The 17,262-nt window shown below is 46.5% G+C and overlaps 1 protein-coding gene across 2 annotated transcripts in view; it reads right to left on the reverse strand.

Annotated features, from left to right (window-relative positions):
* Window positions 1–16,605, reverse strand: part of CELF5 (CUGBP Elav-like family member 5) — a 159,616-nt gene extending 143,011 nt beyond the window's left edge. For both annotated transcript variants that reach the window (XM_060232897.1, XM_060232896.1), the window contains exon 1: window positions 16,261–16,605. In XM_060232897.1, coding sequence (XP_060088880.1) covers window positions 16,261–16,513 — 253 coding nt within the window. In that variant the 5' untranslated portion in view covers window positions 16,514–16,605. The remainder of the gene's footprint in view (window positions 1–16,260) is intronic.
* Between the last annotated feature and the right edge of the window lie 657 nt (window positions 16,606–17,262).

Here is a 17,262-nt window from a genome sequence, read left to right on the forward strand (position 1 = left end):
CCCTCTATGTTCCTCTTGAAGAACCAGGTGGAACACCCAACAGATGCTGGGTCCCTGAAGCTCTTTTGTTCCAAAGCATGAGGTTGCCACCAGGAAGCCCCTGCTCCTTGAGCAGTCATCCTGAGCACTGCAGGGAAAAGAAGACCCCACAGGGAATGACACACAATTAGGGCTGCCAATACCAGCTTGTAAAGTGTCTGGAGATCTGGGGGTGGAGCCGAGGGGGGGGTCAGGGTTTAGGAAGTGAGGGAATCTCAGTGGTGTACAATGTGTCGTCTCCACCCTCTGAAGGTGCCTCCAGAGGAACTAACCACCAGGGCCAGTGCTAGGTAGTTGGTGTGGTAGATTGCTGCCTAGAGCGCTATCTGGCCACAGGGGTAGCTCCTGCATGCACATAAAAGTCCCGCCTTGAAGCATTCCGCTCTGCCACCACCCAAAAGCTTGCAGTGCCAGCAGGACCACCTCCTCCATCTTAGGAGTGGAAGGGTTAATGATGTCGCAGTGCAGGAGGAAATGGGGCACATCCTGGTGGCCTCCTGGTTGGCCTGTGCCTCCTCCAGCCCTGCCAGCACAGCCAGGCCCTGTGGACAATCAGGGACTCTGCATGCTCCGTCCCCCTGCTGTCAGAGTGGCAGTGGCTGTGGCCAATGGTGGAGACTGACCCGCCAAGGTGAGGCCACCTTTTCTTTCCCAGCTGGCAGCCAAGAGTGGAGCCTGCCAAGGTGCATGGGCTGCAACCAAATAAAACAAACCACTCTGTGAAAGTGGAAATTCACAGAGTAGAAAGGGAAATTTCACAGAATGGTTTGTTTTATTTGGTTGCAACTTCATTCCTCTGTGTAGCCTATTGTAGGTGCACGGGCTGGCAGGGTTGCCAATCCCCAGTTGAGGACAGGGGATCCCCCAGTTAGGAGGCCCTCCCCCTCCTTCAAGATTATCAGAAAGTGGGGCAGTGGGAGGGAAATGGCTGCTGAGCACTCCATTATACCCTATGGAGACTGATTCCCATAGGGCATAATGGAGAATTGATCTATGAGTAACTGAGGCTCGGGGGGGGATGTTTATTGAAGTAGATGCACCAAATTTCCTACATAGCATCCAGTGCCTCTCCTCAAAACATCCCCCAGGTTTCAAAAAGATTGGACCAGGGAATCTAATTTTAAGAGCCCCAAAAGAAGGTTCCCCTGTCCTTCATTTTTTCCAAATAGAGGGAAGGCATTAAATGTGATGGCCAGAACTCCTTTCAGAGTTCAATCGTGCTTGTCACAGCCTTGCTCCTGGCTCCATCCCCAAAGTCCCCAGATATCACCTGAGTTACATCTGGCAACCCTAACCAGGCCCCACCTCCTGTTACATCTATCTCTGTGCCAGGGAGAACTGTACCCTAGACTGTCTGGCACCCTAGGCTAAATCGTCTAGTGTGCCTAGCGACAGGGCCAGCCCTAACTGTACCTGCTAGAATTCTACCCGCAAGGTCACTTCCAGGGTGAAAAGACTAGCAGCTCCACCCCTGGCTGCTGAGGATAACCAGGCCAAGAAAGCCTCAGAAAGGGGTGGATAGAGAGATGGATGGGAGTCATGTGACTAAACACTGCAGGCTTCTACTCCTAGGAAGTTGGCAAAAGCCTTTTCAGTAGGGTTGCCAGGTCTGGGGTAGGCAATACCTGGAGATCTTGGGAACTTGAGGAGGGTGGAGTTTGGGGGTGGAGCCTGGAAATGGTGGTGAGGGTGGGGATTTTGGCCTGGGTGTGCCTAGTGATCTCTGTGCATTCACTTCCACTTCTAAAAAGAAGACAGAATTAAAGCCTCAGAAAGTCCACTCCCTTCAGAAATGGGGCAGACACAAAAAGGCCTGACATACACCATCCTTCTTTATTGGGTTGCCAGCTCCAGGTTGAGAAATTCCTGGAGATTTAGGGAGGATGGGGGGGGGGTTTCAGTGGGATATAAAGCCATAGAGTTCACCTTCCAGAGCAACTATTTTCTCCAGTGGAATGGATCTCTGCAGCTTGGAGATAACTTTTAAATCCAGGGGGTCTCCAGGCCCCACCTGGAGGCTTGCATTGCTACCACTTCAAAACATAAAATCATCAGAAATGTTGAAATCATGAGAGATTCAGTTGAAAGCAGTCTCTCCTCTCCCACCTTTTATCTGCCTTTTCCCGTCTGGGAAGGAATTTTGGTCAGGGAAAAAACACTGGGGTCTAGGTAGGTTTGCAGGTGGGGCCTGGAATTACAACAGATCTCTAGACTATAAAGCTCAGTTCCCCTGTAGAAAATTGGAGTCTATGGCATTACATCCCTTTGAAGCCCTCCCCTCCCCAGGCATCTCCCCCCACATGTCCAGGAATTGCAGCCCCAACTGGGGAAGATCAGTATTGACCACTTACATACACACACAAACACACACCAGCTTCAGGGGTGCGATCATGGAACATCAGGGGGGTGACTCTCTACATGAAGATAATTTCTAAGAGCGTTCCCCAGGTGCCTCCACATCACCTCCTCCCAAAGATATGCATCACTTCTATCTTCCTCTCCTGCAGCCTGTCTTTCTTATCCACATCTCCTTGACATCCTAATTGGGGGATATGAAAAAAAGAAACAGCTTTTTTTTGGGGGGGGGGGAGTCCATGCAATCAGCACCATCTGCAGACATCTCCATCCCACTCACCATCTGGAAAAAGCAACCCATGGAGAGGAATGAAAAAGCAGGGAAGGAGAGGGGAGAAAAAAATGCAGGGAAATGGAGGAAGGAGGCCTTGTTTCCTGCTCCCACCTGCCCTGCTACCATTGTTCAGGATGGCCAGGCAGTGTTTGAGTGAGGCAGTTCAGCATGCCTGTACATTGGAGGTTCTACATCAGTGTCCTGAGTCTCTTGCCCATCAGCTTCATTGATCACATCTCTCTCTGTAAGGTTGCCAATTACAAGTTGCCAGTTCTGTGGCATTATATGTTGCACAGAACTCTCCTCCTTAGGCCCCCCCCCCAAAAAAATCTCCAGGTATTACTCAAACTGGAGGTGGCAACTTTAATTTATCGTGGAGAACCAGGTTCAAATCCCCACTCTGTTAAGGAAACTTGTTGAGTGACTTTAGGTGGGCAGCTCTCTTCCCCCCACCACTGCATCTCACAGGGCTATTGTTACAAAGATCTGATGGTGGAGGGAGGACTGTTGTATGTTGCTTTGTGTGTCCCATCCCCACCCCCAGGAAAGGAAAGATCCCCTGTGCAAGCACCAGTCATTTCCGACTCTGGGGGGACGTTGCTTTCACAATGTTATCATGGCAGACTTTTTATGGGGCCTTCCCCAGTCATCTACACTTTCCCCCCATCAAGCTGGGTACTCATTTTACCAACCTCGGAAGGATGGAAGGCTGAGTCAACCTCGAGCTGGCTACCTGAAAACCCAGCTTCCACCGGGGATCAAACTCAGGTCATGAGCAGAGCTTAGGACTGCAGTACTGCAGCTTTAACACTCTGTGCCACTTGCCCCCCCCCCCCCAAAAAAACCCAGGATCTAAATAGAATGGTAAATGAGACTCTTGCTCCTGGGCTCCATGCAAATCAAACGCATTGTTCCCCCCATGGGAATGGTTTTTGTCACCCTTCCCCATGGAAAGGATCTTCTCACAGCACTCTCTGCCTCCCCTGCACCTTAGAAGTGAATGGATACTTCTGCTTCAGCCACATGAGGAGCACATGAGAATGGGTGGGTAAAATCAGCCCCATCTGCAGATTTCCCACTTTAGGCCCTGGAATTATATCACCTGGACAGCTCACAGGATTGGAAAAATCCTGCCTGGACATGCCTTGTTCTAAAAGAGAAAACAGCTTATACTCACACACACACACACTATCAAGAGCGCACTTCAGAGAAAAAATGCTCAAGAAAATTTATTCCAGCCAATCCAGGCTTGCCAAATTTGGCATGACTCACCCTGTCCAAGAGCTTCTATACCGTGCTGAGGTCCCTCCTTTCCCCAAGTCCATTCACAAATCTCCAGGAATATTCCAACTCAGATCTGGCCATTTTGAGGGCAACAGACCCTGCCAGCTGCCTTCATTCTGGGTGGTGAAAGACCTGGCCATCAAGGGATGCCAAACTAGTAGGGAGGAGAGTCAAAATGGGCTCTCCACACAGGTGCCTCTCAGCCCCACACATAATTAGCTGGCAGAAGCCCTTGCCTCCAGAGGTTGTGGCCCATTCTAACATATGGTGGCAAGGAACTCTACATGTTAATGTGATATAGAACATAGCAGGTGGGACTTTGACAGGAGAGAGCAGTGACTGAACCTACATATTCTGACACAGGGACAGTTATGGTTTAGCCTACCTTACAGGCTGGGGGGAAGGGTAAAATGCATGGGGAAGAGGTGGCAAATGTAGTAGACCACCTAGAGATTATTCTAAGACAACAAGGACTTAGCCATAGGCCCATTAGAATGCCATCCAAATGCCAAGAGCTTTCCCCCCTCCCCCTCAGATTTCTTTGCATCACTTGGAGTCCAAGGAAAAACAAAGAAGGGAAAGAAACTTAACTCAAAAACTGGAGTAAGAAACCTGAAAGGTTAATATGCAATTGAAGGGCCAAACATTAAAAACAAACTGTAAAATAAATCATAAACCAACATACATGTATTTATTGTAGGAAGCTAAAACCATTTAAGGGCCCATATACAACCACGTGACAGCCACAAGGTATCTTGGTGGTCTCACAGACACTGCTGCCCTTTGGTGCACCACTGTGAGCTCAATGGAGAAAGAGAAGGACTAGGAAACAGACATAATCAGAGTCCATCCATGGCTATAAACTCTGATAGCTAGGAACAGAGCCTCCCCATTGAGGGGCACTGCACTTGCATTTGCTAAATGCTGGCAGTTTCCCTCTCCCTACTACCCTGATTACAAGATTCTATCTGGATTGGTGAGTAAAACTGAGAAAACACCAGCTCTTGTCCTTCCTTCTTGGCTGGGGGGGGGGGGCTCTATTTCCAGGATTATTGTTGCCTCTGATTCCATCAAGCATCCCACTATCACCTTTTGGCCAGCACTGGCCCACAAGACATGAAGCCCCCTCACTAGAACCAGCTCACTATCCCCTACACCCCAATTAGGGTTGGAAGCTTCCAGGGGGGCTGGAGATCTCCCAAAATTACAACTGATCTGCCTGGGGAAAATGGCTGCTTTGGCAGGCAGACTTTATGCCAGGGGTGGCCAAACGTGCTTAATGTTAAGAGCCACAGAGAATAAACATCAGATGTTTGAGACTAAGCTGCAAGATATGAACGTCAGATGTTAGAGGGAGGGAAGAAGATGGGGACTGGAGGTGGATAAAATCAACTTTAACTCTGGAGAAGTGATTTAAAGAGAGAAATGCCTTCTCCAAGCCAGCCAACAGGGCAGTGGGAGTGTCAAGAGCCCACAATATGTGTGAAAGAGCAGCCACATGTGGTTCCGGAGCTGCAGTTTGGCCACACCTGCTTTATGCATTTAAACCCCACTGAGGTCCCTTCCCAAACTCCACCATCCCCATGCTCCACCCTCAATTCTCCAAGAATCTCCAAGAAACTTCAAGGTGGCAGCCCAAAACAGTTAGGCATCTCAGATCTCAGAGCTGGCAGTTCATCTGAAGACTGCAGTGGTGCCAGCTAATCAGTTTCTTCCATGCGTGGCCCTCCACCTGCAGGGACAGCCTCAATTGAAACATGCCATCTGGAATGCATTTGTCCATTGACACATTTTCTTTCACCTTTTGTGAGCAAAGCAATCAAGCCTGCTTTGTGGGGAAACATGGGGTGCTGGTGGACAGAAAATGATCCAGGCAGAACTCCTTTAGGTGGAAGGGAGGGCAGGCCAGAAGGTCGGTCTCAGAGACACCTGGAGAGAAGGGAAGATGCTCCACTTACCCCAGTGCTCTGTGTTACCAGCTTAGAAGCCAAAGTCTTGATCAATGCAAATGGCTCAGACCTCTTGCCACAGACGGAGAGGAAGGGAGGTCTAGGCAAGGACTAGCTGTGATGTTTATTGGCAGCACTTAGGAGAGCAAAATTGATTTTAGTTCAGCCTAGGTTGCCTGTCTCCAGATAGTGGCTGGAGATCTCCTGGGACTAAAATCAATCTCCAGGTGACAGAGATCAGGTCACCTGGAGAAAATGGCTGCTTTAGAAGATGGATTCTATGGCATTATATACCACTGAAGTCACTCCCCTCCACAAACCATGCTCTCCTCAGGCTCCACCCCCAAAATCCCCAGGTATTTCCCATCCCTGACTTTGCAACCCCAGTTCAGCCCTTAAATGAGCCATGCAAATGTTTCTGGGGTGGGGAGAGCCATCACTGGACAAGAATCCCTGCCAGAAGAGGGTACTGAAAAGAGCAAGGATATTGTGGATTGGATAATATGAGTCTACCTTATAGGATCGTTGTAACTCAAAGTATGCTACAGGCAAACTGAGCCGCATAAATGTTTCTGGTGTGGGAAGATTCACTGAACAAGAATCCCTGCCCGTAGAGGTCACCAAAAAGCAGAAAGAACACCATGGATCGGTATATCGGTCTATCTTACAAGATTGTTGTAACACAAAGCACGGAAGCTCGTCTAGCCAAGTCCAGAGGAACAAAGATCCTTGCCTCTAACACACATCTGTTGCCCCTGAGATGCAGCCCAGGCATTGTGGGAACATATTCAAGTTAAGGAGCCAGCTTGCGCTATACAGAGGAAGGCAGCGCTTTGGATGGAAGAGACCACCAGCGTTTCCAGACGAGACCTTTGTGCCCCCGATTGTTACATTCAGGTGGGTAGCTGTGTTGTTGTTGTTCAGTTGCACAGTCAAGTCTGACTCTTTGCGAACCCATGGACAAAGTCACGCTAGGCCCTCCTTTCTTCCACCATCCTCCGAAGTCTGCTCAAATTCGTGTTAGTTACATCAATAATGCTGTCCAGCCATCTCATCTTTTGCCATCCCCTTCTTCTTTTGCCTTCTGTCTTTTCCAGTATCAGGATCTTTCCCAGAGAGTGCTCCCTTCTCATTTGGTGGCCAAAGTATTTCAGCTTCAGCTTCAGCATCTGACCTTCCAGGAAACAGTCAGGGTTGATTTCCCTTAGGACTGACTAATTTGATCTTCTTGCAGTCCAAGGGACTCTCAAGATTCTTCTCCAGAACTACAGCTCAAAAGCATCTATTCTTCTGCACTCGGCCTTCCTTATGGTCCAGCTGTCACAGCCATACATTACTACTGGGAATACCATAGCTTTGACTATACAGACTTTTTTTGGCAGGGTGATGTCTCTACTTTTTATTATACTGCCTAGATTCGCCATAGCTGTCCTCCCAAGGAGCAAACATCTTTTAATTTCATAGCTACTGTCACCATCTGCAGCGATCTTGGATCCCAGAAATGTGAAGTCTGTCACTACTTCCATGTCTTCCCCTTCTATTTGCCAAAGTGTGATGGGGCCAGATGCCATGATCTTAGTTTTTTTGATGTTGAGTTTCAAGCCTACTTTTGTGCTCTCCTCTTTCACCCTCAACGGTTCTTTAGGTCCTCCTCACTTTCTGCCATTGGAGTGGTGTCATCTGCATATCTGAGGTTGTTGATGTTTTTCCCTGCAATCTTAATTCTGGCTTGTGCTTCATCCAGGCCAGCATTCCACATGATGTACACTACATATAAATTAAATAAGCAGGGTGACAATATACATCCTTGTTGAACTCCTTTTCCTATTCTAAACCAATCAGTTGTTCTATATCCTGTTCTGACAGTTACTTCTTGACCCTTATACGGGTTTCTCAGGAGACATGTGAAGTGGGCTGGTACTCCCATCTCTTTAAGGACTTGCCACAGTTTGTTGTGATCCACACAAAGGCTTTAGCGTAGTCAATGAAACAGAAATAGACATTTTTCTGACACTCCAGTGCTTTCTCCACAATCCAGCAAATGTTGGCAGTTTGATCTCTAGTTCCTCTACCTCTCCGAAACCCAGCTTGAACTTCTGGTAGTTCCCGATCTACATACTGCTGAAGCCTAGCTTGTAGAATCTTTAACATCACCTTGCTAGCATGTGAAATGAGTGCAATGGTGCAATAGTTTGAACATTCCTTGGCATTACCCTTCTTTGGAATTGGAATATCAACTGACTTTTTTCCAATCCTGTGGTCACTATTGCATTTTCCAAATATGCTGACATAATGTGTGCATCACTTTAACAGCACCGTCTTTTAAGACTTTGAATAGCTCAACTGAGATACCGTCATCTCCGCTTGCCCATTTGACTTCACACTCCAGGATGTCTGGTTCGAAGTCAGCGATTTCACTGTCAATGGTTGTCAAGGACATTGAGATCCTTTTTGTATAATTCTTCTGTGTATTCTTGCCACCTTTTCCTAATATCTTCTGCTTCTGTTAGGTCCCTACCGTTTTTGTCCTTTATCATGGCCATCTTTGCACAAAACATTCCCTTGATTTCTCCAATTTTCTTGAAGAGATCTCTTGTCCTTCCCGTTCTATTATTTTCCTCTATTGCTTTGCATTGTTCCTTATCTCTACTTGCTGTTCTCTGGAAATCAGCATTCAGTTGGGTGAATCTTTCCTTTTCATCTTTGCCTTTTGCTTTCCTTCTTTCCTCAGCTATTTGTAAAGCCTCATCAGACAGCCACTTTGCTTTCTTGCATTTCTTTTTTTGGGGGGATGGTGCTGATTGCTTTTATTGTTGTTGTTCAGTCGTACAGTCGAGTCCAACTCCTTGCAACCCCATGGACAAAGTCACGCCAGGCCCTCCTGTCTTCCACCATCCTCCGAAGTCTGCTCAAATTCATGTTTGTTACATCAGTAACGCTGTCCAGCCATCTCATCTTTTGCCGTCCCCTTCTTCTTTTGCCTTCTGTCTTTCCCAGCATCAGGGTCTTCTCCAGTGAGTGCTCCCTTCTCATTTGGTGGCCAAAGTATTTGAGCTTCAGCTTCAGCATCTGACCTTTCAGGGAACAGTCAGGGTTCGTTTTCCTTAGGACTGACTGATTTGATCTTCTTGCAGTCCAAGGGACTCTCAAGATTCTTCTCCAGCACCACATCTCCAAAGCATCTATTCTTCTGCACTTGGCCTTCCTTATGGTCTTTCTTCTGTATAATGTCATGAACCTCCACCCATAGTTCTTCAGGTACTCTGTCTATCAACTCTAGCTCCTTAAACCTATTCTTCACCTCCACTGGATATTCATAAGGGATGTGATCGAGGTCAAACCTGAATGGCCTAATGCAGGAGTGTCGAACATGCAGTCCGGGGGCCGAATCAGGCCCCCAAAGGGTTCCTATCAAACTCCCGAGCAATTGGCTGTCATCTGCTTCCTTCTCGCTATATCATGCTTCCTTCTGCATCACAGCTTGCTTTGCTAGGCTTGTTCAATTGGACAGGAGACATTATCAAGGACAGAATGAGTAGGCACATTGATGAACACGGGTTATTGAGGAAGACTCAGCATGGGTTCTGTAAGGGAAGATCTTGCCTCACTAACATGTTACATGTGGACAAAGGAGACCCAATAGATGTTGTTTACCTTGACTTCCAAAAAGCTTTTGATAAAGTTCCTCATCAAAGGCTCCTTAGAATAGCTTGAGAGTCATGGAGTAAAAGGACAGGTCCTCTTGTGGATCAAAAACTGGCTGAGTAATAGGAAGCAGAGAGTGAGTATAAATGGGCAGTCTTCACAGTGGAGGACGGTAAGCAGTGGGGTGCCGCAGGGCTCGGTACTGGGTCCCATGCTCTTTAACTTGTTCATAAATGATTTAGAGTTGGGAGTGAGCAGTGAAGTGGCCAAGTTTGCGGATGACACTAAATTGTTCAGGGTGGTGAGAACCAGAGAGGATTGTGAGGAACTCCAAAGGGATCTGTTGAGGCTGGGTGAATGGGCGTCAACGTGGCAGGTGCGGTTCAATGTGGCCAAGTGCAAAGTAATGCACATTGGGGCCAAGAATCCCAGCTACAAATACAAGTTGATGGGGTGTGAACTGGCAGAGACTGAACAAGAGAGTGATCTTGGGGTCGTGGTAGAGAACTCACTGAAAATGTCAAGACAGTTTGCAATAAAAAAGTTTGCAATAAAAAAGGCCAACACCATGCTGGGAATTATTAGGAAGGAAATTGAAAACAAATCAGCCAGTATCATAATGCCCCTGTATAAATCGATGGTGCGGTCTCGAGTACTGTGTGCAGTTCTGGTTGCCGCACCTCAAAAAGGATATTAAAGCATTGGAGAAAGTCCAGAAAAGGGCAACTAGAATGATTAAAGGGCTGGAACACTTTCCCTATGAAGAAAGGTTGAAATGCTTGGGACTCTAGCTTGGAGAAACGTCGACTGCGGGGTGACATGATAGAGGTTTACAAGATAATGCATGGGATGGAGAAAGTAGAGAAAGAAGTACTTTTCTCCCTTTCTCACAATACAAGAACTCATGGGCATTCGATGAAATTGCTGAGCAGACAGGTTAAAACGGATAAAAGGAAGTACTTCTTCACCCAAAGGGTGATTAACATGTGGAATTCACTGCCACAGGAGATGGTGGTGGCCACAAGCATAGCCACCTTCAAGAGGGGTTTAGATAAAAATATGGAGCAGAGGTCCATCAGTGGCTATTAGCCACAGTGTGTGTGTATATATAAAAATTTTTGCCATTGTGTGACACAGAGCGTTGGACTGGATGGGCCATTGGCCTGATCCAACATGGCTTCTCTTATGTTCTTAGGAGCTACAGAGTAAAACCTCTATTTTCTCCATTGGCTGAGGCTCCTCCCTTGGGGAGGAAGGGGGGAGGGAGAACTTGCTTTGCTAGGCTCTCTCAATTGCACAGCAGAGATACAGAGCCAAGCTTCTCTTCCATTGGCTGAGGCTTTCCCCCCAAGTCCTCTGGGGAAGGAAGGAAAGAGCCAGAGCTTCCTTTGCCCAGTTCCCTGGATCCCATGGGAGAAATACAAAGAAAGCATCTTTAAAACCAGTGACTGCTAACGTTTTAAGCATGTTTTAAAATTTATATATATATGGGTTTGTCTGTGTTCTTTATAAAATTTATATCTCTGCTGCCTAATCTTAAATAGGTACACACGGCCCAGCCCACCATGGCTTGGCCCAACCAGGTCACCTTTATGTCAGATCTGGCTCTCATAACAAATGAGATGGATACCTCTGTCCTAATGGCTTCCCCAGTTTTCTTCAGTTTAAGCCTGAATTTTACAATGAGTTGCTCATGATCTGAGCCACAGTCAGCTCCAGGTCTTGTTTTTGCTGACTGTAAGGAGCTTCTCCATCTTTGACTGCAGAGTATATAATCAATCTGATTTCTGTGTTGCCCATCAGGTGATGTCCACGTATAGAGTTGCCTTTTAGGTTGTTGGAAGAGGGTTTTCGCTATTACCAGCTTGTTCTCTTGACACAATTCTATTAGCCTTTGCCCGGCTTCATTTTGTTCTCCAAGGCCAAGCTTGTCAGTTGCTCCAGTTACCTTTTGACTTCCAACTTTGGCATTCCAGTCCCCTATGATGAGGAGGACATCTTTTTTGGTGTTAGTTCTAGAAGGTGTTGTAGAACTTCATAGAACTGGTCCACTTCAGCCTCTTCTGCATCAGTGGTTGGGGCAAGGATTACTGTGATATTGAATGGTTTGCCTTGGATATGGACCAAGATTATTCAGTCATTTTCAAGATTGTATCCCATTACTGCCTTCCTCACTCTCTTATTAAGGCCACACCATTTCTTCTATAATACTCTTGCCCACAGTAATAGATGTAGTGATCCTCTGAGTTAAATTCACCCATTCTTGCCATTTTAGTTCACTGATTCCCAAGATGTTGATGTTCAGTCTTGCCATCTCTTGTTTGACCACATCCAGCTTACCTTGATTCGTAGATCTTACATTCCACGTTCCAATGCAGTATTCTTCTTTTTCAGCATCAGACTTTCCTTTCACCATCAGACACATCCACAGCTGAGCATCCTTTCGGCTTTGGCCCAGCCACTTCACACTCTCTGTGGTTACTTGTACCTGCCCTCCGCTTTTCCCTAGTAGCATATTGGGCACCTTCCAACCTGAGGGGCTCATCTTCCAGTGCCATATCTTTTAGCCTTCTGTTACTGTCCATAGGGTTTTCTTGGCAGGGATACTGGAGTGAGTTGCCATTTCCTTCTCCATTGGATCGCATTTTGTCTAGGTTCTCAGCTGTGGCCTGTCCATCTTGGGTGGCCCTGCATGGCATAGCCCACAGCCTCACTGAACTGTGCAAGCCCTCTCGCCCCAGCAACTCTGGGTATAAGCTTTCCTGTGCACATACTCTTCCAGACTCAAACTTTGCCCTGTTTTTACAGTTAGACATGATAACAAATTACAGCAATACTGGCCTACCCTGCAGAGTCAAAAATATTAAGGACCATTGGAACTGTGATGTGGCAGGTGAAGCCACTGCTGAGTTCATGATAAATTCCTCCATCCACCTCAGCACAGCAGTAAAGGAAGCTGCTTAGGGCAGAGCTTCAAGTGGTCAGAGCCTTGAAGCACATGACCAGAGTTGAAATCTTCACTTGGTCATCATGCTCACCAAAAGAACTGGGGCCTGATAACTTTCTCAGACTGACATATATCACAGGGCTGTATGAGGAATCAACTCTATGTATATCGACTGAACTCCTTGGAGGAAGAGGAAAAATTAGATAGGACCCAAAGAGGTGTACAACATTCTCTTCTTCTCCATTTTATACTCACAACAACCCTGTGAGGTAGGTTAGGCTGAGAGTGTGTGACTGGCCCAAGGGTGACCCAGCAAGCTTCCATGGCAAGGCAGGGATTTAAACATGAGTTTCCCAGATCCTAGTTCAATACTTGTTCAATAACCACTACCCCATGCTGGCTTTCATGTTACAAATTATAGTCCTGATCATGCTTGCAGAGAGAGAAAGCATCATAGAAATGGGGAGGGGATCCCAAAGTTGAGCCTGTTTCCTATTAGGTCCTCTCCTTCATTTTCCATAGAGTCATAAAAGTTGGAAGGGACCTCCAGGGTCATCTAGTCCAACCCCCTGTACAATGCAGGAAACTCACAAATACCTCCCCCTAAATCCACAGGATCCACATTGCTTTCAGATGGCCATCTAGCCTCTGCTTAAAAACCTCCAAGGAAGGAGAGCCCACAACCTCCTGAGGAAGCCTGTTCCACTGAGGAACTGCTCTAACCATCAGGAAGGTCTTCCTAATGTTGAGCTGGAAACTCTTCTGATTTAATTTCAACCCATTGGTACTGGTTGAATTTCAACTCATTGGTACCTTCTGGGGCCACCAAAAACAATTCCACACCATCCTCTAGATGACAGCCCTTCAGGTACTTGAAGATGGTGATCATATCACCTCTCAGCCACCTCCTCTTCAGGCTAAACATGTCCTGCTCCTTCAACTGTTCTTCATAGGACTTGGTCTCCTTCTTAAAATGTGGTGCCCAAAACTGAACACAATACTCCAGGTGAGGTCTTACCAGAGCAAAATAAAGCGATACCATCACTTCACGTGATCTGGACACTATACTTCTATTGATACAGCACAAAATTGCATTTGCCTTTTTAGCCACCACATCACACTGTTGACTCATGTTCACCAAATGGTCCACTAAGACCCCTAGATCCTTTTCGCACATTCTACTGCTAAGACAAGTCTCCCCCATCCTATAACCATGCATTGGATTTTTCCTACCTAAATGCAGAACTTTACATTTATCCCTGTTAAAATTCATTTTATTGGTTCTAGCCCAGTTTTCCAGCCTGTCAAAGTCATCCTGTTTCTGTCTTCTACTGTATTTGCAACCCCTCCCAATTTAGTATCATCTGCAAATTTAATAAGCATTCCCTCTATTCCTTCATCCAAATAATTGATAAAGATGTTGAACAAAACAGGTCCCAGGACAGATCTTTGACGCACTCCACATTACTTCTCTCCAAGAGGATGAGGAACCATTTACAAGCGCTCTTTGGGTGCGATTTGTCAACCAGTTACAGATCCACCTAACGGTAACTGCAAACCATATTTTACCAACTTGTCAACATGGATAGTATGTGGAACCTTATCAAAAGTCTCCTGAAATCAAGATAAACAATGTCTACAGCATTCCCCTGATCTAGCAAAGTAGTCATTTTTTCAAAAAAAGAGATCAGATTAGTTTGACATGACTTGTTCTTGAGAAACCCATGCTGGCTCTTAGTGATCACAGCCATCCTTTTTAAATGTTCCAGGGTTGATTATTTGTTCTAAAACTTTTCCAGGTATAGACGTCAAACTGACGGGTTGGTAGTTACCAGGATCCTCCTTTTTCCCCTTCTTGAAGATGGGGACAACATCGCCCACCTCCAGTCTTCCAGCACCTCTCCTGTTCTCCAAGAATTCTCAAAAATAATAGCCAGAGGCTCAGAAATTACATCTGCAAGCTCTTTTAGAACTCTTGGATGCAGTTCATCTGGCCCTGAGGACTTAGTTTCATTTAAAGAAAGTAGGTGTTTATGTATTACCCCTATGCTGATCCTAGGTTGCAACTCCATACCCTCATTATATGTTCTGTTTTTGCCATGAGGGGCATTTGAATTTTGGAAAAGGGAGATTCAGATGTTGTTCCTTTAAAAACAGCAACAAAGCAAGGAACTGTTTTTTATTATTAGGGATTGTAGAATCTTTCAGGCTCAAGTGCCGTGTTCTACTGGAGAAAGTTTTTCTTCCAGACGTTTCATTCTCGGCTGCGGAGAACATCCTCAGTGGTGTTGCAGCCGGAGCAGGCGCTCTGACCTTCTTGGCTGCTGTGCATTGAGTGTTTTTTATTAGTTCAGTTGAATACTCCAAGACAAACGGAGGCTGCACAAGCCTTATATCATATACGTTCCTCTAGCCTATTTGAACTCAGGAGGTGACTCCGATCCCCCCATGGTCTTAGTGCACTGCACTGATTTCTCTGACGTCCACTGTCTCCTACAGAATGGGTCTAAAGGAAGGAAGGGAAGACCTGGAGGAGACAGAGTGGCTGTCAGCCTAGCCTACCTCACAAAGAGAACACCAGAGTAGGGTGAAAAAAAGGTCTGATCTGCACATGTTCAGAGGTACTAATGTTTCTCAGAGGAGTCTAAGCCATGCTTCAGAAGTTTTCACAACTGCTGGCTCATTTTATCTATGAAAGCGTCATGGGGGGAAACCTTACCACATGTTCCTCCCCTTGTACATTTTAATCATCATATATTATAATTAAGAGAAATTTGATTTAAAGCAAAAATAGAAGCATGGAAATATTTCTGCCTTTGACCTCCCTCTCTGATTTTTGATTTCTCAGATCAGCATAAGCACACAGTTATTTAACCTCATGAAGGCTGTAAGGAACATTTAACAGTCACAGGCCTCATTTTAGGCAAGAAGGTACAATGAAGAATCCACAGTTCAGATCTCTCCTCATGAACCCCAGTAGACAAGTTCTCCCACACACACACACAAACACACATTCAGACAGGCTGCATGGGCAGATGCTATATCCCAAAAGGCATCCCCTCTGTCAGGAAATTAAACCTTTCAAAGCAATTACACTCTCCTCCTAGGACTAGATGGGGAGGCAGGTCAAAGCAATCGTGCATAACCCAGGCAGATTCTCTCTCACTCTTTTTTTTAATCAAACGCAATTGCATCCAGCAGATTTAAAGTTCCCACGGCTGCTTCCGTTAAAAGCTTAAATGGGAGGGAAGCTGCCTACAGAAGAGAAAAATAAGAGCAGGGATGTAACTGTTGGGGGGTGGGCACAGTGGAAGGAAGGGGAAATGGAACCAGGAATGCAAAAAAGGGTATGAGAAGGAGGTTGGGAAGGAACAGAAAAAAGAGGGCAGTTTCACCATGAAAAGGGAGGGGGAATTTGCATATTTTGATGCAAAAATAGGGAGGGGTGGGTGGGGAAAGTAGAGGGTTTTTTAAGAAGGAGGAAACGAGTGGTGTGAAGATGGCAAAGGATGGATGGAGAAGACACACAGGGAGGGAAAGTATTGATAAAATTTTAAGAGGAAGAATTTTAAGCAAGCATGGGAGAAAAATCAGGGGGGAGGGGAGAAAGACAAATGATAACGCAGCTGAGGGGATGCAAGGAGAAAGGGAAGAGTATAGCTAGCAGGATGGAGAGAGGAAAATGGAACAAGCAAAAGGGAAGGGAAAGAAGAGCAGGAGAGTGGAAGAACAGAGAAGGAATGGATGCCTGGCTGCCAGAATCTCACCCTTGTGCATGCCGGTGTAGCGGTCTTTGAGCACGGTGAGCTCGTAGATCTGGCCAAACTGCTCAAAAAGGGGCTTCAGGTCTTTCTCCTCCAAGTTCCGAGGAATCTGGCCCACAAACAGCTTGATTGCATCCAAGTCCTTCATGCCCCCCTCGGGCTCAGAGCTGCAGCCACCACTGTTCATGGGGGAGGTGTGGGGCGGCTGCTGTGGCTGTGCCTGCTGCCTGGGCTCACTCACTGGGAGTCTGGCCATTCCCTGAGCCCCAGTGCAGGCTGCGCAGCAGAAGATACTGCAGGGAGAAGATGCAGGCAGACAGGAAAACAGGCTGGCGGCTGCAGCATCAGGACCACAAAAGGCAGGTGCTCTGCAGTGACACCTGCTGGCTGAGGTTTGAAGTACATAATGTTTGAGAAGAGGGGGGAGGATGGGGGCAGCTCGGGTTTGGTCGTGGGAGAGGAAGGAGAGATAAAAAAACATGCTCCAAAACAAGGATGGTTATGCAACCCAATGAAAAGAGGGAGACAATGGAGATACTGAGCTGGATCAGATGAGCAAACCATATTTTGTGTCTAGTCCATTTCCCCATAGAAGCCCCATTTGCCCTTAGCTCACAAGGGATACACTGCTTCTACACATGGAAGTACCATTGACCATGCCCCATCCTGCAAGACCAAAACTGCCAAACTTATGGTATAAATAACAATGGGGGAACACTGGAATGATTTTCTCATCGCCCTGACAAAGATTGAAATTATCCAGCATCTCAAAATCTGTTAATCTAAGAACAGGCATCTAGTCCAGCATCCTGTTTCCCACCAGGACATGGACATACTATCACCACCAATGAGGCCAAAGTATTCCCCTGTGGGTGCCTACAAGCAGTAAGCATTGAAGTACTCTTTCTCTGACTATGGAGGTTCCATTTAGCAGTCATGGCCAAAAGCCTATCAATGAACCTATCCTGTTAGACTTCTTTCAGCACAGGAAAGCCATTACCCCTT

The sequence above is a fragment of the Heteronotia binoei genome, chromosome 2, assembly GCF_032191835.1.
Source record: "Heteronotia binoei isolate CCM8104 ecotype False Entrance Well chromosome 2, APGP_CSIRO_Hbin_v1, whole genome shotgun sequence".
NCBI lineage: Eukaryota > Metazoa > Chordata > Lepidosauria > Squamata > Gekkonidae > Heteronotia > Heteronotia binoei.